This window comes from Artemia franciscana, chromosome 5, assembly GCF_032884065.1.
Source record: "Artemia franciscana chromosome 5, ASM3288406v1, whole genome shotgun sequence".
NCBI lineage: Eukaryota > Metazoa > Arthropoda > Branchiopoda > Anostraca > Artemiidae > Artemia > Artemia franciscana.
In genome coordinates, this window is record NC_088867.1 from 27,432,606 (window position 1) to 27,458,006 (window position 25,401).

A 25,401-nucleotide genomic window follows, 5' to 3' on the forward strand; every position below is an offset into this window, starting at 1 on the left:
TACTCCTCAAAACAGAGCAGATCCGTTCCGGTTATGTCAATCACGTATCTAGGGCTTCTACCTATTTTTCCAACCAAGTTTCATCCTGATCCCTCCATTCTAAGCGTTTTCCAAGATTTTAGCCCCCCCCCCAATTTCAGCGGATCTGGTCGGGATTTAAAATAAGAGCTCTGAGACACGATATCCTTCCAAAAATAAAATTTCATTAGCGTTCGTACGCTAAAAATATTTCATTTTTTCTATTTTTTCCAAATTAACCGATCCCCCACTCCACCCCAGATGATCAAATCGCAAAAACGACTATTTCTAATTTAATCTGGTCCGGTCCTTGATATGCCTGCCAAATTTCATCGTCCTAACTTTTCTGGAAGTGCCTAAAGTAGCAAAACTGGGACAGACAGACCGACGGAATTTGCGATTGCCATATGTCACTTGGTTAATACCAAGTGCCATAAAAAGCCAAATCCTAAAACGGTCGGATCTAAAAAGCCCCTATATATATATATATATATATCTATCTATCTATATAAAAATAAGTTGTCTGTGTGTGTATCTGTGGATCAGGTGACGTCACCTGAAAAAACTGGATCAGGTGACGTCAAAACTGAAAAAACTAAAAAAAGGCAAAAACTACAAAAAAAACTAAAAACTAATAAAAAAAATAAAAAAGCTAAAAAACTAAAAAAACTAAAAAAGGCAAAAACTACAAAAAAAACTAAAAACTAACTAAAAAAACTAAAAACTAAAAAAAACTAAAAAAAAGGAAAAAACTGAAAAATAAGCTAAAATAAAGGTAAAAACCAATAAAAAACTAAAAAAAAAAACTGAAAAAACTAAAAAAAGGCAAAAACTACAAAAAAAACTAAAAACTAATAAAAAAAGTAAAAAAGCTAAAAAAACTAAAAAAACTAAAAAAACTAAAAAAAGGTAAAAAACTAAAAAAAATTAAAAATAAAAAAAACTAAAAAAAGGAAAAAACTGAAAAATAAGCTAAAATAAAGGTAAAAACCAATAAAAAACTAAAAAGAAAAAAAGGAAAAAACTAAAAAAAATTTTCATCTAAAAAACTAAAAAAAACTAAAAAAGGTAAAAACTAAAAGAACTAAAAAAGAAAAAAATAAATGACGACACTCAAAGAGAAAGCGACCAGGACAAAAGGAATGTTCGATTAGCAATCAACAAAGCACCGGGACACAGGGAGTATAAATGACGACCAGGACATAAGTAAAAAAAAAAACTAACAAAACTAAAAAGAAGGTAAAAACTACAAAAAAACTAAAAAGAAAAAAACTAAAAAAAGGCAAAAACTACAAAAAAAACTAAAAACTAATAAAAAAGCTAAAAAACTAAAAAAACTAAAAAAAGGCAAAAACTACAAAAAAAACTAAAAACTAGTAAAAAAAATAAAAAAGCTAAAAAACTAAAAAAACTAAAAAAACTAAAAAAAGGTAAAAAACTAAAAAAACTAAAAACTAAAAAAAACTAAAAAAAAGGAAAAAACTGAAAAATAAGCTAAAATAAAGGTAAAAACCAATAAAAAACTAAAAAAAACTGAAAAAACTAAAAAAAGGCAAAAACTACAAAAAAAACTAAAAACTAATAAAAAAAGTAAAAAAGCTAAAAAACTAAAAAAAATAAAAAAACTAAAAAAAGGTAAAAAACTAAAAAAACTAAAAAATAAAAAAAAAACTAAAAAAAAGGAAAAAACTGAAAAATAAGCTAAAATAAAGGTAAAAACCAATAAAAAACTAAAAAGAAAAAAAGGAAAAAACTAAAAAAAATTTTCATCTAAAAAACTAAAAAAACTAAAAAAGGTAAAAACTAAAAGAACTAAAAAGAAAAAAATAAATGACGACACTCAAAGAGAAAGCGACCAGGACAAAAGGAATGTTCGATTAGCAATCAACAAAGCACCGGGACACAGGGAGTATAAATGACGACCAGGACATAAGTAAAAAAAAAAACTAACAAAACTAAAAAGAAGGTAAAAACTACAAAAAAACTAAAAAGAAAAAAAAACTAAAAACTAATAAAAAAACTAAAAAAATCTAAAAATCTAAATAAACTAAAAAAGAAAAAAAAAGGAAAAAAATAAAGGAGAAAAACAAAACTAAAAAACGAATGTATATACAGACCGGGACACCGGGATACAAATGACGACCGGGACACAGGAAATATAAATGACGACCGGGACACAGGGACACAACTACAACGGGGACACCGGGGGAAACAGGGGGATATAAATGACGACCGGGACAGGGAATGGTCGATTAGCAATCACCATCAACAAAGCTCAAGGGCAATCATTAGAATCATGAGGTATAGATCTGAATACAGATTGTTTTCCCATGGACCATTATATGTTGCATGTTCAAGAGTCGGTAAACCTGACAATCTATTTATATGCAAAGACAATGGGACAGCAAAGAATGTTGTATATTCGCAAGTTTTACGTAGTTAAAACCATATATATATATATATATATATATATATATATATATATATATATATATATATATATATATATATATATATATATATATATATATATCTATATTCACATAGGGACACAACTACAATGGCGCGTAACTATTATGGCGCGTAACGACTTACGCGCGCGGGGGGGCCTGGGGGGGGCGCGAAGCGCCCCCACCAACTAGGTGTTACAACAGCTAGTATATATATATAAATAAGTTGTCTGTGTGTGTGTGGGTCTGTCGGGTGACGTCATGTTTGTGTGTTGACTGACGTCATGAAGTTAGTTGTCGTCATTTTTGTTATGACGGTGACGTCATTAAAGGTATTTAAGACATGCGTTCACGGAGAAATCTATTAATGTTTAACTGTAAAATGACTGATGAACTTACAACGGCAACAGCCGAGGAAAATGCTCAAAGAGTCTATGCCAAAAAACTTGCTGCTGATAGAGAAAGTAAGAAAAGAAAGCGTGCCGAGGAATCACAAGAACAGCAAGAAAACAGGCTTGAGGCTGATAGAGAAAGAAAGAACAGAAAGCGTGCCGAGGAACTACCAGAGCAACGCGAAACCAGACTTGCTGCTATAAGAGAAAGTGAAAAAAGATGGCATGCCGAGGAACTACCAGAGCAACATGAAACCAGACTTGCTGCTAAAAGAGAAAGTGAAAAAAGAAGGCATGCCGAGGAACTACCAGAGCAACATGAAACCAGACTTGCTGCTAAAAGAGAAAGTGAAAAAAGAAGGCGTGCCGAGGAATCACAAGAACAGCAAGAAATCAGGCTTGCTGCTGATAGAGAAAGTAAGAAAAGAAAGCGTGCCGAGGAATCAGAGCAACCTGAAAGTTATCGCCTGGCATTCAGGTACAGCCCAGTCGATGATTATAGCTTGAGCAGATGTGTTCAAATTGGGACTATGTCTAAAATTTGTCCCTATTGCAAGGCCTTGAAATTCAATGGTGAAACAATGGGAATGTGTTGCGCCTCAGGAATAGATAAACTTCCTCTATTGGCTGCACCATCAGAGCCATTGAAGACTTTCCTTACTGGAACTACGTCAGAATCTAAGCGTTTTTTGTCACAAATCAGAAAATATAATTCATGTTTCCAAATGACGTCGTTTGGAGCCCAAATCGAAAATCCAGATCAATTTATGTCTACTTTCAAAGTAAAGGGCAAATTTATCATAGAGCAGGGTCCCTTCTACCATTCTCAGGCGAGAATCATAAATTTTTACAATTGTACTTCATCAGTGATAGAAATTCTGAATTGAATACACGTTGCGAAATTTCTCCCAACGTTGAAAGGACAATCGTTTCCCAATTGCAACATCTTTTGCACGAAAATAATAATTTAGTGCGTCTGTTCAAAACAGCCATCGATTTGATGCCTACTGATACGCATAAAATTGTTATTTCCGCTGACAAAACGCCTCCTGGCCAACATGTGCGTAGATACAATGCTCCAACTATCGACGAAGTGGCAATCGTTATGGTCGCTGATCAGTTTTTACCTCGAGATATTATTCTTCATAAGCGAAACGCTCAGTTGTTAAGAATTGCTGAAACTCATCGATGCTACGATGCCCTACAATATCCTATCCTTTTTTGGGATGGAGCCGACGGCTATCACTTTAATATTAAATTGATGAATCCAGCCACTAACAAAGAAATGAATAAGAAATGCAGTGCAATGCATTATTATTCCTATAGACTAAAGATTCGGCAGGATGAAGAAAATTATATTTTAAAATGCCGTCAATTGTTTCACCAATACTCGTTGATATGTATGCTAAAATTGAATCAGAACGTTTGCTATATATCCGGCTGAATCAGACCAAGCTCCGCTCTGAACAATACATTCATTTGCGAGATGCAGTTGTAAATGACGGTAATACCACAAACGTTGGAAGATTAACTATTTTACCTTCGTCATATGCTGGCAGTCCCCGTCATATGCATGAATATGCTCAAGATGCTATTGCGTATGTTCGTCTCTATGGTCGTCCAGATTTATTTATTACATTTACATGTAATCAATCTTGGGACGAGATACAGCAGCTTTTACTTCAAGGACAATCGGCGGTTCATAGACATGACATTACGGCCCGTGTCTTCCGGCAATAGTTGAAATCACTGATAAACTACATAGTAAAACTTGAAGTGTTTGGGCCAGTGCGATGCTGGATGCACTCATTGGAATTGCAAAAACGAGGTGTGCCACACGCACATATACTAATCTGGCTACATAAAAAAATTACTTCGAACGAAATTGATGATGTGATTTCCGCTGAAATACCTGATAAAAATGTCGATAAGGGGTTACATGATATTATTGTAAAAAATATGATACATGGACCTTGCGGTGCACTGAACGAAAATTCACCATGCATGGCCAAAGGAAGGTGCACAAAGCAATATCCTCGACTTTTAGTATCCAACACAATTACTGGCAATGACGGTTACCCACAATATAGAAGAAGATCTACTGAAGATCGCGGTAAAACAGCAATAATAAAGAAGCGTAACGGTACCACCATCGAAGTAGATAACCAGTGGGTTGTTCCATATTCCCCATTATTATCAAAAACATTTAATGCACACATAAACGTTGAATACTATAACTCCATAAAGGCAATCAAATACATATGTAAATACGTCAACAAAGGCAGTGACATGGCAGTTTTTGGCTTGCAGTCCGAAATCAAAGATATCGACGAAATCGTACAATATCAGGCTGGAAGATACATAAGCAGTAATGAAGCTGTTTGGCGAATTCTTTCATTTCCGATACATGAACGTAGTCCAGCTGTTGTTCACTTAGCGGTACATTTACAGAATGGTCAACGTGTTTATTTCTCGGAAACCAACGTGCAACAAAGAGCCCTGAATCCACCGGATACAAAGTTAACCGCTTTCTTTTCGCTTTGCAAAAAGGATTCTTTTGCAAAAAAAAAACTGCTGTATACTGAAGTGCCTTCGTATTACACGTGGAATACTAAAAATAAAGTATTTGAACGTCGAAAACAGGGTAAGTCAGTCGACGGCCAACCTACCATCTTCAAAGATACCACGATAGGAAGACTCTACACCGTTCACCCCAATCAACGTGAATACTTCTTTCTACGCCTGCTTTTGGTGAATGTACCCGGTCCGACATCCTTTGAGTATTTGAGAACTGTAAACGGTACTATACATGACACTTACCGTAGTGCATGCCAAGCTCTGAATTTATTGGAGAATGACCAACACTGGGATAACTGCATCAATGACGCGTGCGAAACGTCAACTCCAAGTCAAATTCGTGCATTGTTTGGCATCATTTTAACAACTTGCTCTCCATCAACTCCTACAGAGTTATGGGAAAAATATAAGTCAAAAATGTCCGAAGATACACTCCATCGAAAACAGTTAGAGACGTCAGATATGACTTTTGATTTTACATCAGAAATTTATAACTACACTTTAGTTATTATAGAAGATTTGTGCGTATGTATGGCAAACAAACCTCTTCAGGATTTGGGAATGCCTTCACCTAACCGTATCGCTGCTGTTTCGACATGTGTAGAAATGGATCGTGAACAAAGTTACAGTACGAGAGATCTATTGTCGTATGTACAAAATAACATTTCCAAGTTAACGTCGGAACAAAAAGACATTTATGATACGATAATGCATTGTGTCGATAACAACGTTGGAGAAATTTTCTTTTTGGATGCGCCAGGAGGTACTGGTAAAACGTTTGTGATAAAACTGATTCTGGCATCAATTCGATCAAAAAATGATATAGCGTTGGCAATTGCGTCGTCCGGAATAGCCGCAACATTGCTGCCTAGTGGAAGAACTGCTCATTCCGCTTTGAAATTGCCTCTGAATTTGCATTCTACAGAAACTCCCACGTGCAATATTTCCAAATCATCTGGGATGGGTAAAGTATTGCAGCAATACAAACTTATTATTTGGGATGAGTGCACAATGGCACACAAAAAATCGCTCGAGGCTCTGGATCAATGCTTGAAAGATTTGCGAGGGAACTCGAAACCCTTTGGCAGCACATTAATATTGCTTGCGGGAGATTTCAGGCAAACATTACCTATAATACCTAGATCAACCCCTGCAGACGAAATGAATGCTTGCCTGAAAAATTCTAATTTATGGGCACACGTAAAAACATTAAAATTAACTACAAATATGCGTGTCCGATTGCAAAACGATGACTCTGGTCAAACATTTTCAGATCAATTGCTGGCAATTGGAAACGGAAAGCTCCCAGTAGACTCAATTTCAGGACGTATACAACTACCTGCTGATTTCTGTAATTTAGTGACGTCCAAAAATGAATTGATTGAAAAAGTATTTCCGAATATTCAAAACAATTATAAAAATAATAAATGGCTAAGTGAAAGAGCGATTCTTGCACCCAAAAATATAGACGTCCACGAAATCAACAATATTGTTTTGACCAAGATTCGAGACCAGGCAGTCCTTTACAAGTCAGTCGACACAGTTTTGGAACCAAATGAAGCGGTTAATTGTCCATCTGAATTTTTTAATTCCGTGGATCTTTCAGGGTTTTCACCACACATGCTACAACTAAAAATAGGCGTACAAATAATACTTTTAAGAAATATCAACCCACCAAAGCTTTGCAATGGCACGCGACTTGCCGTAAAAAAACAATGGAAAACCTAATAGAGGCCACAATCTTGACAGGGCCTTTTGAGGGTGAGGCTGTTCTTATTTCTCGCATTCCCATGATTCCAACGGATCTGCCTTTTCAATTTAAAAGATTGCAATTCCCAATTCGATTAGCATTTGCAATCACCATTAACAAAGCTCAAGGTCAATCATTAGAAAAATGTGGTATAGATCTTAATACTGATTGTTTTTCCCATGGACAATTGTACGTTGCATGTTCGAGGGTCGGTAAACCTGACAATCTATTTATATGCAGCGACAATTGGACAGCGAAGAATGTTGTATATTCACAAGTTTTACGCAGTTAATTTGTATTCTATCTATCTATCTATCTATCTATATAAAAACGAGTTGTGTGTATGCATGTTTGTTTGTTTGTAAAAAGAGCGTTTGCATATGACGTCATTATTAGTACATAAGGCTTTGTATATGCACAGACAATGGGAAAGCCAAGAATGTTGTATATTCGCAAGTTTTACGTAGTTTAAAACACATATATAAATCTATCTATATTCATAGGTGGTACACAGGGACACAGCTACAATGGCGCGTAACTAATATGGCGCGTAACGACTTACGCACGCGGGGGGGGGGGGCTTGGGGGGGGGGCGCGAAGCTTGTTGAGGTTGCGCGAAGCGCTACCCCAACAAGCCCCCTCGCGCGCGTAAGTCGTTACGCGCCATATTAGTTACGCGCCATTGTAGTTATGTCCCTGTGTCCCACCTGTGAATATAAATAGATATATATATATATATATATATATATATATATATATATATATATATATATATATATATATATATATATATATATATATATATATATATATATGTTTTTAACTACGTAAAACTTGCGAATATACAACATTCTTCGCTGTCCCATTGTATGTGCATATAAATAGATTGTCAGGTTTACCGACTCTTGAAAATGCAACATATAATTGTCCATGGGAAAAACAATCCGTATTCAGATCTATACCTCATGGTTCTAATGATTTCCCTTGAGCTTTGTTGATGATGATTGCTAATCGAACATTCCCTGTGTCCCCGTCGTCATTTATATAAAAAATTAAAAATATCCCCCTGTGCCCCCCGGCGTCCCCGTTGTAGTTGTGTCCCTGTGTCCCGGTCGTCATTTATATTCCCTATGTCCCGGTCGTCATTTGTGTCCCGGTGTCCCAGTCTGTAATTTCTCTTTGAGTGTCCCGGTCGTCATTTATATTCCCTGTGTCCCGCTGTCCCGGTCGTCATTTGTGTCCCGGTGTCTCGGTCTGTATATACATTCGTTTTTGAATTGGTATATGATGAAATAAATTTTTAGTTTTTTTTCCTTTTTTTTCTTTTTAGTTTTTTTTGGTTATTACCTTTTTTTTTAGCTTTTTTGCTTTGTTTTCTTTTTAGTTTTTTGTAGTTTCTACCTTTTTTATTTTTTTTATTTTTATTTATATTTTTTTAGTTTTCTTTATCTCCTTTATTTTTCAGTTTTTATCCTTTTTTAGTTTTTTTTTCTTTTTTAGTTTTTAGTTTTTTAGTTTTTTACCTTTTTTATTTTTTTTAGTTTTTTTGCTTTTTTAGTTTTTTATTAGTTTTTAGTTTTTTTTTGTAGTTTTTACATTTTTTTTAGTTTTTTAGCTTTTTTTCTTTTTTAGTTTTTAGTTTTTTACCTTTTTAGCTTTTTAGTTTTTTTATTTATTTATTTTTTAGTTTTTTTTTTTTAGTTTTTACCTTTTTTAGTTTTTTTTTGCTTCTTTTGTATTACTGCTAAAGACAAGGGTCGAACCCGGAACCTCTTGAACCTAGAACCTGGAACATAACGCCTTACCAACTCAGCTACATCGGCTTGAATACATTCGGTTTTGAATTGGTATATGATGAAATAATTCAGACAAACACGGACGTCACTCGACAGACAGACAGACAACTTATATATATATATATATATATATATATATATATATATATATATATATATATATATATATATATATAGTGTTCTTCTGAGTGAAGGAGGGCAGGGAGGTGGGAGTTGCGGGGTGGTGATGGAAAGACTCAGTAAGATTGTAAATAATACCAACCTATCCAGCCACCTATCGACTCTTTGTGAAAGGTATACTCTAAATTTCTTTATTTGCAAGCGTCAAACTATGCATTTGTTTATTTGTATCTGGAATGTACTATATCTACTCTACACACTATCAATTTCCTACTCAAGAGCAATCAAAAATATAAAATTTAGGGCAGTAACAATGAATAAAACTGAGGGTGAAATTTGCTTAGAAAAATAAAGCACAAAAAAGTCAAAGAACTCACTTTTTTAAATAAAGCCTCTTTGACTGATGGAGGAATCAATGGCCGTAATTTATTGATATCCGTTGAAATTAGGTAATCTTTCGAAGTTAGATGTCCAAGAGGAAGTAATGGTACCATTGGACTTAACAATTCTGAGACATAATTCAGCAAGATGAGCCTATTTCGTAGGACATGTAAAGGAATGCTTCGAAGAAAGTCGTATTCCAATGGAACAGAGGAGGGTAGACGACAACCTTTTGTACTTGCTCGTATTGATTTACTTGTACTCCATGCAAGTGTATGGGCAGAACCACAGGCGACTCGATCAATTTTCTTACCCTAATGAAAAAAATAAATTAAATAATTTTTCAGACAGGCAGTAATGCTACTACTGGTGGTTTGTCACTAATGTAGTGATTCTTCCCTGTCTCCATTTATTTTTATCCTTTAATGTAATTTCTAGTAATTTTAGTCACACATTCTCTGTCTAGATATAATTTTTCTAAGTGTTGTCGGGTTAAAATTTAGGACAAAAAAAAAACGTATCAAATTATTAAAATATAAAAACTAAACTTTCGGCAAAAGATATTTAAAAATTCTGCAAATTGGTTTCTAGCTTTTGACAAAAAAAAGAGATGCCACGTCAAGAGTGACACCAAAACCTAAAACGAGCAGACATAAAGTCCTGTAATACGCAAGTCAATCTAACAGAAAAAAATATTTCTGGGATTTAAATTAGAAATCATATTTCTTATGCAAAAAAAATAAATAAAATAATTGGTTGTATGTACCTGCAGTGCTGCAACAACTCTGGGTCGAGGAATCGCCGATGTAGTTCCGTCTCCCAGTTGTCCTTCATCATTATCACCCCAGGTATACACTTCCCCATCTTCTGTGCAGGCAACGCAATGAAGTGAACCTGTTCAAAAGTATATTTTTTTTACATATGGTGGCGGATCATGGAATATGATTTCAAAATTAACAAAACAAGATAACTTTCCATGAGGCTAAAATAGTTAAATTTCTCATAGGAAATAAAAGCTAACAATAGTGAAGAATTTAAGAACTAGACTCGACATGCTTATCAAATTTTAATCTAAACCTTAAAATCAAAACTTTTGAGTAAGTGCAAAACTTGTGTAGTATACTTTTGTTATTTTATATAAAATAGTTGAAAAGGAAATTACTTTACAGCTCTGATTTAGGACGTCACTCTAAAAACAGCTCTAAAAACTCTAAAAACCGTACCATATTAATGTAAATAATATCCTCTTAGTTTCTTTTTAGGACATATTTTAATCACCCAATTTTACATTTACATTTTATTAAGGCTATGTGAATTGCACTAATTACGACAAATAACATAAATCCGAAAGGTTTGCTTGAGGGAGATAACTTTAAATTCAAACTTTACACTGCCAAATTACTTGCATTACATTAATATCTTAAAAGATCTGCAATTGATTATGTTTTAAGGCTTCGTAGCATTTTTCTTTTATTCACCAGAAATTTTACGGGAAAATGAAAAAAAAAAACTGAAAAAATGGTAGACAGTTTATGTAGTTTCTTTCCTTTTTGTTTACTTTTACAGGACCAGATATTTTTTGCAAAGAAAGCTTTTTAAGGGGAGGTGCCCCCCCCGAAAAAAGTTCCAAGGTTCCGGTGCTCTAAGCCGACACCTTGAAATTTAGCGTATGTTTTTAGCTTAATTTAGCTCATGTGTCCACATTTGTCGGCACTCTGGACGATCTTATCGGTAAATTCTCTATCCCCCCCCCCAAAAAATCTAAACCCCAAGCTTCGCCCCTGATCGTCATAAGCAAAATTCAACCAATGAAAAATAAAAACAGGCAAAATTCCTTCCACAAAAATTTCAGTGAACAAGAAATTCATCCGAGCCACCTGACTAAGCAAAAATTCCCTGCTAATAATCCACGTTTGGAAGGGAGCTTTAAAGATTGAGTAAGGAGGGGAGCTTTTTGGATTTTTACAATATTGACATCTTAAAGATTTCCCACAATATTTTCTGCATGGTTTCTCTTTTTTTTTTGACATGTTCTCTCTTCGTCTGTTTTTTTTTTTTGTTTAGAGACAATCCTTATAAAATAAGAATTGAAGAAGTACCGATAGATAGGAAGGTTACGAAAGACTAAAGCGTTGTTGGGACAATGTGTGGGTAAACCCCAACAGAGACAACAGTTATCCCAATGGCAATATGACCGATGATGATAAAGAAACAACAGCACCAGACAACGACGAAGAAGATGACCTCAATGATGACGAAACTAACTATCTCCTGACAACAGTAATAGCGTCGATGAATATGAAGATGGCAGTGGTGACGGTTGGTATTGGATAGACCAGTAAGTTAAATGACTGAGTGCATCCTCAGTTTATCCTCTTAGAGAAATCCACTTATTGGGTTTTCTTTGCAAAATCTGTAAAAAGTGCAACACAGCCACTGGCAGTTTCTAATTCTGACTTAGAGTTTCGAAGGAAAAGCAGAGATTCCTCGTCTAACATTGACCAAAAGCTCCCTCACCAAAATTCGGAAAACATGGGCTTGATTATAAACTCGTCCCAATTTAACATTCGTTTTTGAAAAGTCCTCAGAGACTCAAGCTTCTGAGCCAAAAGGTTCTAAATCTATGAAATTTGTTTTTTGGGGGCGTATCAAAACGTAAGAAAAGGAAGCATTTTAAGGTTAAGAATTGCAGGCTATCCAGGAGGTGTGAGTCTTTCAATAAATCTTTGAGAAGAGGGTAATTCTCCTGTCTCCCCTTGGTGTAGTAGATGGGCTTTCCTGGGATAAATAGTTGAGGATCAAGTCTTGACGGTTTCAATTACTTTGTGGTATTTTTTTTTCAGACTAAAACGTGCAAAGCTGAACACAATGTGGGCTGAATTCTATCAGATTAAGTCGTGATGAAAGATGATATACCACGTCTAATTTTTTTGTAAAAATACTTCTAGATATCTTAAAATCCAAGCAGTGTGAGAGAAAACAGATCTGGCTAGCTGATAGAGTTTACATTGTTTTTTTGAGGAGAGGGAGCAATTAAATTTTTTGCAAAAAATATTACAATGCGCCGGATAAATAAATTATACTTGATTGGTAAGCAATTCTCATAAGCTAAAACACAGCCAATTACGCTTTGAGTCAAATAATATCTGACCGGTTAGAATAATAAGCACAATGGAAGTAAAAGAATCATTAAGAATAACAAAAAAATATCGAAAGACTGGTAAGTAGAGAAAACGAATTGTGTAAGAACATTAAAACATAAATAAAAACTAGAGCTATAATGCGTCACAAAGGATCGAAAAACAAAAACGGCAACATAAAACAGGCAATAAAATTGCGACAATACACTAAAAACTTAAAAAGAGACAAAGGAGTCCTGTTTGCTTCAAGACAGATATAAAGAATTAATAAGGTGCTCTATCATAAAGAGAATGATCATTCAAATCTTTAAAAGAAAGATAATTTGTTCAAAGAAAGATCAGTATCCTTCAAATACGGCTAGGCTACACCAGCCCTTGCACACATAATACAAATTTGGAAAAGCAAATCATTTAGTAGAAAAATAGAATATACTTCCTTTTCATACCGAATCCGTACATGTTTCAGCATTTCCATTTTAAATATTCAAGTCGGTGCATTTAGACAGATAACACCATTTAAACATTGAAAATGCAATAAAAACTACTATACCAAAATTCTAGTACATGTCGTATTTCTGAGGATTGAACTAGAAAATAATACGAAGTTTTCGACGATACATGAGTTTTTTCTTGACTAAGAGCTTATGTTACCATCTTACCTCGGCTATATCTGTTTCTTAATCGTCTGGAAATGCAGAAAAAACGTTGAGCAGTTTTAAAATAGATTCTCAATAGAGTTTTGATAATTTTTTCAACTCTGCAAGTTGAAAAAAACGTAAAAGACTCTTTCTTTCAACTTCATAAAAGCGAGCCTGTGTAATAACAAACAATTTTATCTTCTTATATACAGGAGGCGCCAATAACAGTCTTTGTCATAATAATAGCATTGTAATTAAGATTGTTAATTCTAGCAATTGTTCTATTTCATTGTATTTAAATATTAGTTTACTGTATTATAGATGTCTACATCTCAAGTTCAAGTTCTTTATTATCCTTTAACTATGCATATTTAATACTATTCACATAACATCCCCGGCAGGGAGACTGGCTCGAAAGCCGGGCGACAATACAAACAGAATAAAAAAAACAAACACAGAAGAAACTGATGTCACCACACTTCGCACTCTATCTCACACCAAAAAATAAATGCCAAAAAACATTTATTAAAATTATTGTCATTATTTATCCGATAGCTGAAAGGCTGGGAGCTATTCACAAATTAATATATACTAATTAGCAGAGCTTTGATTTTAGTTTTTAATATTAACAGTAACTCTGATCAAAAAAAGGTTTTTTTTATGTTCCAATAATTTGTAATAGCATTTTTAGGCGAAAATCTAGACCGTTCGGAGACTATGAAAGGCACAGGAAGCTTATTTAAAGGACAACGGGTATTATATGGTCGGACTCAATAGTCGCCATTTAAACAAAATCATAATAATCAATTTAATTATGACAGTTTCAACTTTAAATCAACTGAGTAACTGATATAGTTAACAAAGCGATCTAGTTTACAAGTGAAAATTTGAAAGGACGTTTTCTATAATTTTAAGATACTACCCTGTTTACTCATTCTGTAACTTATTCCAGCTTCAACTCGAAATAATGACTCAAGAACGGAATCAAAAATAATGAATTGTAGTTCATATTGTTAGATGAAATTAGTGAGCGGGAAATTAAGCGGTAAGTCTACGGTTAACAGCTACAAGATAAGTAACAATTATGATAAAATTCCTGTGCGACGAAGTAGCTAACTATTCAAAAAACTTATACTTTGGCTCGCAACTTTTAAGGGTGATCCGAAATGTTTATAATTATATTGGCTTATTATAGAAAACTCATTATGCTTTTTTTTTATGCTCATTATTATAGAAAACAGAAACTGAGGATGAAAGATACAGCACAAATTCAGGAAAATTTAAGGATAAGAGTCAAGCCTTTTTATAATTTTAAAAAGGAGTCAAGCCTAAATTTATGGAAAAGAGGGGGAAAGGAGTCAAGGCTTTTCTTCGAAAGTTCTTTTTTATGTAGGTACAAAATAGACGTTTTATAAAATATGGGAAGGGCACTTTGTTCCCTGACCCCCCTAAATTAGCACCCTTGAATAAAATAAAAAATATCTCAAAACAACGCCAGATTTGAAACTGCTATATATAGAATTTATTTATTTAAAAGAAAAAAAAAAAAAAAACGTACAATTCTTTTCAGGAGATGTTGTGATTCTACATGAAGCACAATATCGGTCATATGATACCCTGTAATAGCCCTACTAGCATACGTTGTGTCCATGAAATTAACTAGCGCTTGCTCACACATTTCCCTATCAACTTCGTTGACAATCCGTAGAATTCCTTGGTTGAATTCCAACCGATTACTGGGTCTTTTTTTGTGAACACGTGACCTAGTGTTTCCCTATAGTAAAAATCACAATGTGTCCGGTCACAAGATCAACGTGGATATGCTTTTTTCCTCGTTAAAGGATTAGTCTGTCTGGGAACTTCTCACGCTGCAGGGAGATAATGTCTCCTGAAGTGAGGCAAGTTGCAACATCTTGTTAGAATCAAAAACTTTCGACGTTCATTTAATCAAAAGGGGGCCAAAGGAAATTAGAGAGCATAATACGACAGCGAGTTCCATTTACCGTGACAACCCTTTCTTGGCCATATTAAAAGAAAATAAGAATAGATTAAACCTCGGCTCAAATTGCACACCGACACGCTAACTCGCGTTTTTGACGTCTTCTGTCGACCAATTTTTTTATAATTTCTAGAAAAGCCTACAAATAGTGGATTCACTTGGTGCGATATTGCGTCCTTTAATCGTGCGGAGTTTCCAAACGGTTTCCGCAGAACTTTGGCGATTTTTGTAGTGAGTTTTCACATTCAACGCTCGCTGTTCCGTACAGTATCTTTTCAAGACTATACATAACAAACAATATGCTGGAAAACCGAAGTACAGCATCAAAATACAACCTCAATTATCAGTGATAACAGAAGATGCAAAATCAGTATTGCCAATAATGAAAAATAAAAATAACGGGTTCTTCAAATCTGGCGATCTTTTAAAGATACCCTAGATCAACAGAAAATTTCAATAAAGATGTTTATAGTAAAGTAGATAATAGCAAAAAAAGTACATACCCGTTGCTATACAAGTGACCTTTTTCCCTTGAAGTGCAGCAACACGGCGAGGGCGTCTGGTATGATCATCGGTTCCATGGCCTAACCTATGATAGTCTCCCTTGCCCCTAAAAGAATAACGTTTATTTAGTGTAAACACGCTAATATCATATTAAAAGTTCTAACATATAGTAAAGTAGTTCTAACATATAGTTTTTGTGAGTATATGACCTATGGGCATTTGAAATACACTTATCTATCTGTCTATTTATCTATCTATATTGAAAGTACAGGAATAAAAAAAAATAAGCTGAACTCAAAGCTAAAAACATTTGCTCAGAGTCAAAATGGTTGATGCGATATGGTGTAAAATTTTATTTTGACGATTAAAATTTTTCAAATTTGTTAAAAATTTAATCTTAAACAAACTACTATTTAGAAAAGTATACGAAATATAAACCTAGAACATTTTTTTTTAAAAACATACTGAACAAAAAAATTAAAGGCCATTAAGTAATAAGAAGAAACATAGCGAGCCCAGAGACAAAATGAAACAAGCAAGTCAAATACAAACCCAGGAAATAATAATAAACAGAGGTATGAAATAGCTCCAAGCCGAAAAAATATCCACTCGTGTAATTACATGTTTAATTGTAATATTTACTATGAGGTTAAAACGTGAAAGTAAAGAGGTTAAGATGCAGAAGGCAGGACCGTATCCAGATTTTTTTTTTGCAGGAGGGAGATTTACAAACGGTTTTGTTTTTATTTCTTGTTTGTTTGTTGTTGTTTTTTTTTTTTTTTTTTTTGAGGGGGGTAGAAACAACTTTAAGAAACGCATCTAAAATACGTTTATATTAATTTTTGCTACGTTTTTACGATTCAGACAAACATTTCTGTGGGGGGGGGGGGGGTCAAACAACCTAAACTACCCTGGATACGGCATTGGCAGAAGGTACTACAAATTCGAAGTAATATTTAGTTTTTGCTGTAATGAGTACCCGACCCAGCAAATTCGCTACAATACTTTTCGATTTGACATCAAGTTCGTGCTTACCAAGTATAAACAGCACCGCTTCTAGTTAAAGCTACAGAAAACTGAGATCCACAATCAACTTTGATGACACCAAGTCCAGAAAGGGTCTCAATCTTTTGAGGAACCTACAAAGAGAGGATAAAAACATTTAAACCTTCTAAAGCTCCAGTGAAACGATTGATTTAACTTGAAAGGAATTAAATTAGTTAAACTAGCAGTAAACCCATTTTCTTTTCACCACTCCGAAACACCGACACACATTTAAACAAAACTAATCCCAATATTTTTCAGTGTATTCACGAGCTAGATTCCAGTTCGATAATTGCTTAAAACATATCTTCAGCTTCTAATAATACACTGAAATACATTAATTTTATTCATTCGCAATATTTAAACCCATTTTACCTGTTTTTGTTTGTATTTATAACTCACAGCTTCAAACAGAAAATGATCATATATATCGTATGAATTACGTCTTAACCATTTATTTGCAAGTGTTCACTTCTTGAGGTAATAAAGGTCTGACTTTACTTCCCTCGAAACTACAGCATTACTACAGCTTGACTGACTACAGCATTACAAACACTTTAAAGATGCTCCAAGTGGCCCATCATCTGCAACCTTTGAGACAAGCTGTGATGTGCATTTGGGAATTTCCTAGATTAAAACCGTACGCTATGGGTAAGAGCTTGTATGAACAACAATTTAAAAATAAAACGTTTTTGATCTTCGCCCGGATTTTGAATTTTTGTCCATAACTTTGGCCACTTTTCCGTTATGTATTGATCTATTTCCCGCATTTGTAATGTTGTTGTAGTGATTAAGCCCCCTACTAGTTCAGCTTTTGGGTCTGCAATATCGGCCGTATATGTTTTCTCTTCCGTTTTACTTTCTTTTGAATATCATTGTATTAGAGTTAGATTTCATAGTATTAAATGAAATGAATAAATGAAGTAGCATCTGTCCTTTGTTTTCTCGTCCCATGAATACGAATGAAAATTTTGAAAAAGGGGAAGTACCGAGCGAATTTGGGAAAACCCTAATTAAACGATGATAAGAGTAAGTGTGGTAACTATCGAGACATCAGTTTGGTCTCTGTATGTAGCAAATAACTTAGTAATGATACTTTTTAGACTCAGAGATGCTGTAGACAGAGCTATAAGAGAGAAACAGTGCGGTTTTAAAAAGGGTAGATGATGTGTCGACAAAATTTCCACTCTTTGGTTAATAATTGAGAGGTACATGAGTCATCAAACAACTTTGGTTCTCAGTTTTATGGATTTTAAGCAAGCGTTTGATTCTGTTGATAGAAGAGCTTTAGCGAAGATCTTATCCTTGAATGGCATGCAAGCCAAATGCATTAAAGTAATTAATGCTATATACGAGAATACCATTGCTGCGGTTAAGGTAGGAAATGAGTTTAGCAGCTGGCTTCATGTTAAATCGGGAATTAAGCACGGCTGTGTTCTATCCCCCTTTATATGGGTCGTTTTGATGGACATTGTCTTAGAGAGGAAAAACTTTCCTGGATTTAGACAAAGCTGAAGATTTAAGCATCCTAGATGAAAGTGTGAGCAAAATGAATGAGCTTTTAGAGGCTTTGCGAGTTCAGGGTGCTAGAATAGGTTTGAAAAATGCTAAGAAGACGACGTCGCTAAGGCTAGGAATAAATGAAGACGAAAAGGTTACATTGGGTATCGAAAAGATTGATAATGCCGGGCAGCTTCACATACCTTGATAGCATTGTTAGTCAAGACGGTGGGATCAATGAAAATGTTAAAAGTAGAATAGTCAAGGTTCAAGGTGTTTTTCACAGTTAAAAATAAGTTTGGAAGATTAGGAAGATAAGTCTGCAAACCAAGATTAGATTATTGAAAGCTAGAATGATGACAGTGGTCAAATATGGTTCTGAAGCATGGGCGCTCCGATAAACAGATAAAAACTTGCTAGATGTTTTCCAAAGAAATTGGCGGCGGATTGTTTTTGGGTATTCAGCTGACTGACGGTATTTCAAACAGCAGGCTGTAAGAAAAGTCTGGTTCAGTCCCGCTTTCATAGGCAATAATGAGGGAAAGGTTGAGATGCATAGGGCAAGTTCTGCGGAGGAATGATGACAGATTGCCGAAGATGGCTCTTTTTCGGTCAACCGTCAGTAGTAACACCATAATGCTTATAACCGGTACCCTATCCCTGCTTTTAACGGTGCCATAATCTACCATTTCACAACATCCCTATCCCAACATTCCATGACAACCAGCAGGTGCATGTTACGTAATAAGGAATGTTTTTTAAGAGGTAGAGGTGCATGTTACGTAATTGGAGTTGAGGGTGACGCTATCTTGCATGAGTTGCTTGATTTGCTCAAGTATTGAAAAAGAGTGAAACGGTGAAATGAAACCTAGAGTGGCAAATGCTGCAGTGGAAATTAAATGGGCTTGCCGGCTAACCCTGGAATCGGAGGAGATGTTTGTGCGACAATTTATATCATTAAGCAAATTCAAGTCAGAAGAACAGTCATGCTTTGCAGCAAAAGTAAATGTTATACATATAAAAAGATTACAAGAGGGATTAGATACGTTAGTGAAATATACTGAAGATAAAGATCTGGATTAATTTATGAAAAAGGAGAAAGTTTGTTACTAGGGAGAAAAAATTATTGTTAGTCTGTAATCGGTAGTGAGAGTGTCAGAATTGAAAATGACTTTGAGAAGCAAAAAAATCATACGGAATCTAATGAATATGGAAAAATATTTGATTCTTAACGATGATCTTCGAGTTAACTCTTCAAAGGAAAATATTTTCTCAAAGAATGCTTAGCGACACAATGAGAATGAGTCCCCGTCTTTGGACTATTGCACGAAAATTTTACGTCGCGGTCAAGATGCAATTTCACAATTTATAGATACATTATTTGAAACAAAACAAAATGATATTGTGGTTTTGCTTTTAACCACTACCTATACAGCTATTTAGCAAGGCAACAAGAAATAAGTAGAAAAATCTTGTGTAAACAAGTTTTGTGACGTCACTCGATTACTCCATTCCCTAGAATACATTCAATTTATTGATTACGAGTCAGTTTCTTTTTGGAAGTGACATAGTCAGCTTCGAAAAAATGTTTTACATATGTCCAGTATGTTCTTATACATTGAGCAGCTGTTCATCCTGTGAGAATTGTACTTTCGTTGACGACTGTTATGAAAAGTGTAGATTAGGCAATCCATGTGAATTCCATGGAGGATATGCTGTGTAAATTAAAGACTATAATTATTGTCTTGAAGAGATTTGTGAGTCTTATAGTAGAGGTTTTCTACTCTCCAATTGTCACTATGATAAATGTGATCAATAGGAAATTACTTACCCTGGCACGATAGCAAGAAACCCTAAACGTGATTTTAGTTTAAATTCAAGTGACTGGTGTCGTCGTGGTTTCAAATTGCTTTGGGAAGAAAAACCTGGTCTACACTTCAATTGTTTGAATAATATGAATCTGGTTTTTAAGGCATCGCTGTTAAGATATCGGCTACTACGATTATAAACCTACTGACTTTTATAATATGAATTAAAATAGTATTATTGACTTTACGAAGAGATATAATAGAAATGAAGTTACATTTTACAGTAGAAAATATGACCCAGAGCTTTCATCCCAAGATGAATACAAGTTTAATCCTTACCAGCTGCCACCACTTGTCATTAATTAGGGTAACCTATACATTGAAGAAGAAATATGAAGGACACAGACTTTTGTGCATACAAGTTATATTAACAATCAAATTCACAGACATTTTAAAATTATTTCACTCTTAAGGCACTGAAATTTAAATTACATATGTAGGAAAGAGCATTTCCAACTAGAAATTCGTTCAATGGAGGATTGTCACCACGAATGCTAAGAAACTTACAACTTTTGGTTGATAAATCTCGCACTTGCTTCCGATTTTGAATAATAGAATTTCCATTTTGCTCAAGGAATTTTTTAATCTGAAGCGCGTAGAAAGCCTACGGTAGGCCAAAAGGATCAAAAAATTCAATATTCATTGCTGTTTAAAAGATGCCTAGCCAATGTTCCGTCTTTACATTTGATGGGCTACTGTTCACAATGATAAGGGTATTATTAACACTTTGAATATGGTCGAAAAAATCTAAGAGAATGCAAAAGGATAAGTGTTTGGACATGTAGGGGTTAAAATGGAAAACACTGATTATTAGATTTGTGTTCATGGTGCCAAGTCTAATAGAATACTGCCATCAGGGGTAATTTACCAATAGGTTTCAAATTAATTTAGCGAGAGTCAGTCAATACTCTCCACTAATGGTTCGGCAAAGGTGCACTCTAAACGTACAATGCCCGTTAAGACAATAGCCATATCTTGAGTACCGGACAAATCCAATACAATGATACCATTAGTTTTCGCAAATATTTATTCGGTTATATCATTTTCAAATAATGGAGAATTTCGATCTAGGAATTGCATTGTCGATTCTTATAAGGTCCTGTAGTATTTACGAAAGGATACACTGGAGAGCGGAATCCGATTTACTTTACATACAAGAGATAATAGACCAAACATTTCAAAATTATGAGGGGAATTTGTCCATGATGAAACGATAATAACACTTTTTACAAGAGCCAAAACAAGTTTCGAAGGAATTCACCATTGATAAATGATGAATCAGCGTATGCAAGTGGACCCGTAGCAATATGTCGTTGATTCGTGATTGTATGAGGAACGAGCGGTTTTATGTTATTTGCACTAGCTCTTAATTTTTAAAATAAGAAGTTAACAGAACTCATAACCTGTTGCTTTTGTGCATGAATTATTGCGGAGGTGAGAGACTATCAGATCCGGGTGAAGTGGCAACTACTTTTCGTAGAATAAAATTGGACGGAGCAAGTTTTAGCAATGACAATCCTAACATCAGGAGGTAACAATTGAGGTTTATAAGATACCTCGTGATCCATTTTCAAAACCAAGTGTAAACCTTTAGATGTTGAATCTCTAAGTATATTGGTAGTGTCAGTGTCCGTTTTATATTCATATCCAATAGTCATACCTCTCAATTTCTTGAGTTAGGCAATACTCTCCACCAATGGTTTGGCAAAGGTGCACTCTGAACGTATTATACCCGTTCAGACAATAGACATATCTTGAGTACCGAAAAAATCCAATGCAATGACACCATTAGTTTTCGCAAACATTTTTTCCGTTATACGATTTTCAAAAAGTTAAGAATTTCGATCAAGGAATTGCATCGTCAATTCAAATAAGGTACTGTAGGATTTATGAAAGGATAAATTGGAGAGTGGAATTCGATTTACTTTAAACACAAGAGATGATCGGCCAAAAATTTCAAGCTAATGTGGAGAATTTGTCCATATTCCAACGGTATTAGCTCTTTTTACAAAAGCCAAAGAAAATATCTCGTGATTCATTTTCAAAACCAAGCGTAAATCTTTAGTTGTCGAATCTCTAAGTATATTGGTAGTGTCAGTGTCCGTTTTAAATATTCATATTCAACACCCACACCTCTCAATTTCTTATAGGACACTAGAGGGATCAACATGACTTGTATATAACTCGCATAATTTGAAAGATTGTTGCTTGTGCTCACCAGCATTTCATTTATGTAGACACTGATTCGTCTAAATAAAGTGTGAAGTACTCAATTTTCATAGGAGCCACTCATCTGCACCTGATTTTTTTATTGTTAGATGTTTTGACAAAGACATAAAAATCTAAAAATGTGGAAGTCAAATCTACGAAATAATCTTAACTGGAATAAACTTGAAAATGTAAGTTTTCAAAGAGCGGTTGCTGCAGATAAAATTGTTCATAGTAACCGTATTTTATACTCACAAGAACATTTTCCACGTTAAAACGATTCAGAGATGAGTTGACTGACAGTTGAGATTCTTTTTGATGTAAATATACCATTTCTAGGAAAAGAAATCCTTTTTCGGTCAAACAGTTTTACTTCTGGTGACTTTTTCTTCTTTGTCAAGAGCGATATTTTACGCTTCCGGCCTAAGTTGAGACTGATTAGTGATGATGTACTTCTTGCCCTTTTTGAACCTTTGACACTTCGTTGTGATTTTAATCGTTCACAAAGAGATCGCACCCTGGATGAGAGATTTTGGGTAACACTTTCTTAGAATCCTCCCCAGAGCCCCAATAATGAAGTGTAAAGGACGCCAAATCCAAGGATGGCGGTGCAACATATTTTTTAGTAAGAAGTAATGCAGAGCGAGCAACTTAGCAAACTATTTGCCAAGACTGTAACGGAACATTGACGACCGACCCCTGTAATAATAAATTCCCTGACCAAAGTGCCGTAGTCCAAGAATAGCAAAATAGCAGTCAATATCAGGACAAACAAAAGTATTTTTTTCTAATAGCCATCTTGTTGAATATGTCAAAAATGACATGTAATCACAGCCAAACATTTTGTTATTGCTAGAGGATCGCCCAATTCACTTCTTAATATTAAGTGACAAAGTACCAAGTAGAAAGTGTTGACCGAAATATACTGAAGGTGCTTAATATTGTAGTGGTGAATGTGTTCATGAGTGGTTCCTCGTTCAAGAACATACAGGAGAGGGACGTCGGTATTACCAACTCTCAAAATCTCGATAAAGGATGCGTAAAGAAATAGAAAATTGACAGATGAGAAGCCAGGGGGATATTTTGTACCCTGGATTATATCCCGTTTAAAACCAAGAACATTTCTCACAGATTATCGTTGAAATGAATCATTTACTTCTCAATGAGAGAGCTAATTTAAATTTTCCTCTGTTCCGTTTAATAGTTGAATGCGAAGGCACCAATTTCACAAGCAGATTTTTTATTGATAGCGTGACACCAATCAGTCATACTAGCAAATTCATTGTATTTAAGGTAAGATGCGGGTATATATCATATCAGAGTTAAGTGATTTTATCCATTCCTCTTCCTCACCATAAGCCGGTTAATCGTTTGATCTTACTCTTAAATCATCTGTTCGATCCTTTCTGAGGATATCATATGTATTTTTAAGAATACAATCAACAAGAGTAACTTAATAATTTCCCTCAATTTTGATGGCTGGGGAGTTTTGTCCAAAAACCGCTTTCTTTAACCGCTTTCAGAGACATTGCATACAAATTTAAAAAAAAAGTTAGAGATCGTAAACGTCTTCGGCGGCAATCCAACAATCAAAATCAGAGTTGTATCCTAGCCAACGAACAAGCAATTGTCTCTTACCCTTGCGAGTTCGACTCTTTAATATCTTTTCCATTTAATACATACTTTTTGTAATTCATAATCATAAAAACTCGTAAAATCTCGTAATCTTTCATATCAAGTAGACGGTATGTTACAGGTTTAGTGTCTAAGACTTCTGACACTTTAAAAAGTTCAGCGGACCACAAGTAATTCCCCTTTTCAAAAATATCACTTGTTTGATTGATTCGAACTGTATCACCAAAACTAATTTCCTCTTCGCAGCCTTTTCATCTGAATATTGTTTAATAATGAGAAGTGTATTGTTACTGTGATGAACTTCAAGAGCAAAATAATTAGAAGAGATCGACGAAGATATCGATCGTAAATCAACACTATTTTATCTAAATGTAAAATAAAAGCAGCAGTATTTTTCAACGTACAATAACTTGAGATTAAAGGTCGAATTGTTCTTATCAAACGTTCAGCCAATGCTGCCTTTAATGGACTATGACTATGATAGAGTATTATATCTATTAGCCGTTGGGGTGGCGCTTCAAGCCACCCCAACACCTAGTTGGTGGGGGCGCTTCGCGCCCCCCAGGCCCCCCCCCGCGCGCCTAAGTCGTTACGCGCCATTTTAGTTGTGTCCCTGTGTCCCACCTGTGAATATAGATAGATATATATATATTTTTAACTAAGTAAAAATTGCGAATATACAACATTCTTGGCTGTCCCATTGTCTGTGCATATAAATAGATTGTCAGGTTTACCGACTCTTGAACATGCAACATATAATTGTCCGTGGGAAAAACAATCTGTATTCAGATCTATGCCTCATTATTCTAATGATTGCCCTTGAGCTTTGTTGATGGTGATTTCTAATCGAACATCCCCTGTGTTCCCGTCGTCATTTATATATTCCCCTGTGCCCCCGGCGTCCCCGTTGTAGTTGTTTCCCTGTGTCCCGGTCGTCACTTGTGTCCCGGTGTCCCAGTCTGTAATTTCTCTTTGAGTGTCGCGGTCGTCATTTATATTCCCTGTGTCCCGGTCGTCATTTTTGTCCCGGTAGTCATTTGTGTTCCGGTGTCCCGGTCTGTAATTTCTCTTTGAGTGTCCTGGTCATCATTTATATTCCCTGTGTCCCGGTGCTTTGTTGATGGTGATTGCAAATCGAACATTCCTTGTGTCCCGGTCGCTTTCTCTTTGAGTGTCCCGGTCGTCATTTATATTCCCTATGTCCCTGTGTCCCGGTCGTCATTTGTTTTTTTAAGCGGAGAGACAGTAAGTTTCCTATAAAAAGAGTTTCGGACAAGGCAGTTCTAATATTGTACTTTGTGTTTCGATCTGACACTTCTTTTAGGGGTTATGGGTATTGTATTTCTTAGCATGGGACGTGATCGTCCCTTGCTTGGTTGCT

General features: G+C 35.0%; 1 protein-coding gene and 1 long non-coding RNA gene across 2 annotated transcripts in view; one reads left to right on the top strand and one right to left on the bottom strand.

Moving 5' to 3' along the window:
* Nucleotides 1-25,401, bottom strand: part of LOC136027197 (probable E3 ubiquitin-protein ligase HERC2) — a gene marked incomplete in the record, with an annotated part of 290,251 nt that overhangs the window by 30,038 nt on the left and 234,812 nt on the right. The window contains 4 exon segments of the mRNA XM_065704213.1: nt 9,481-9,798; nt 10,251-10,378; nt 15,765-15,871; nt 16,801-16,904. Coding sequence (XP_065560285.1) covers nt 9,481-9,798; nt 10,251-10,378; nt 15,765-15,871; nt 16,801-16,904 — 657 coding nt within the window.
* LOC136027199 (uncharacterized) lies at nt 735-2,188 on the top strand. The gene is made up of 2 exons (XR_010617538.1): nt 735-927; nt 1,654-2,188. It is a non-coding gene; the product is annotated as an uncharacterized LOC136027199 (long non-coding RNA).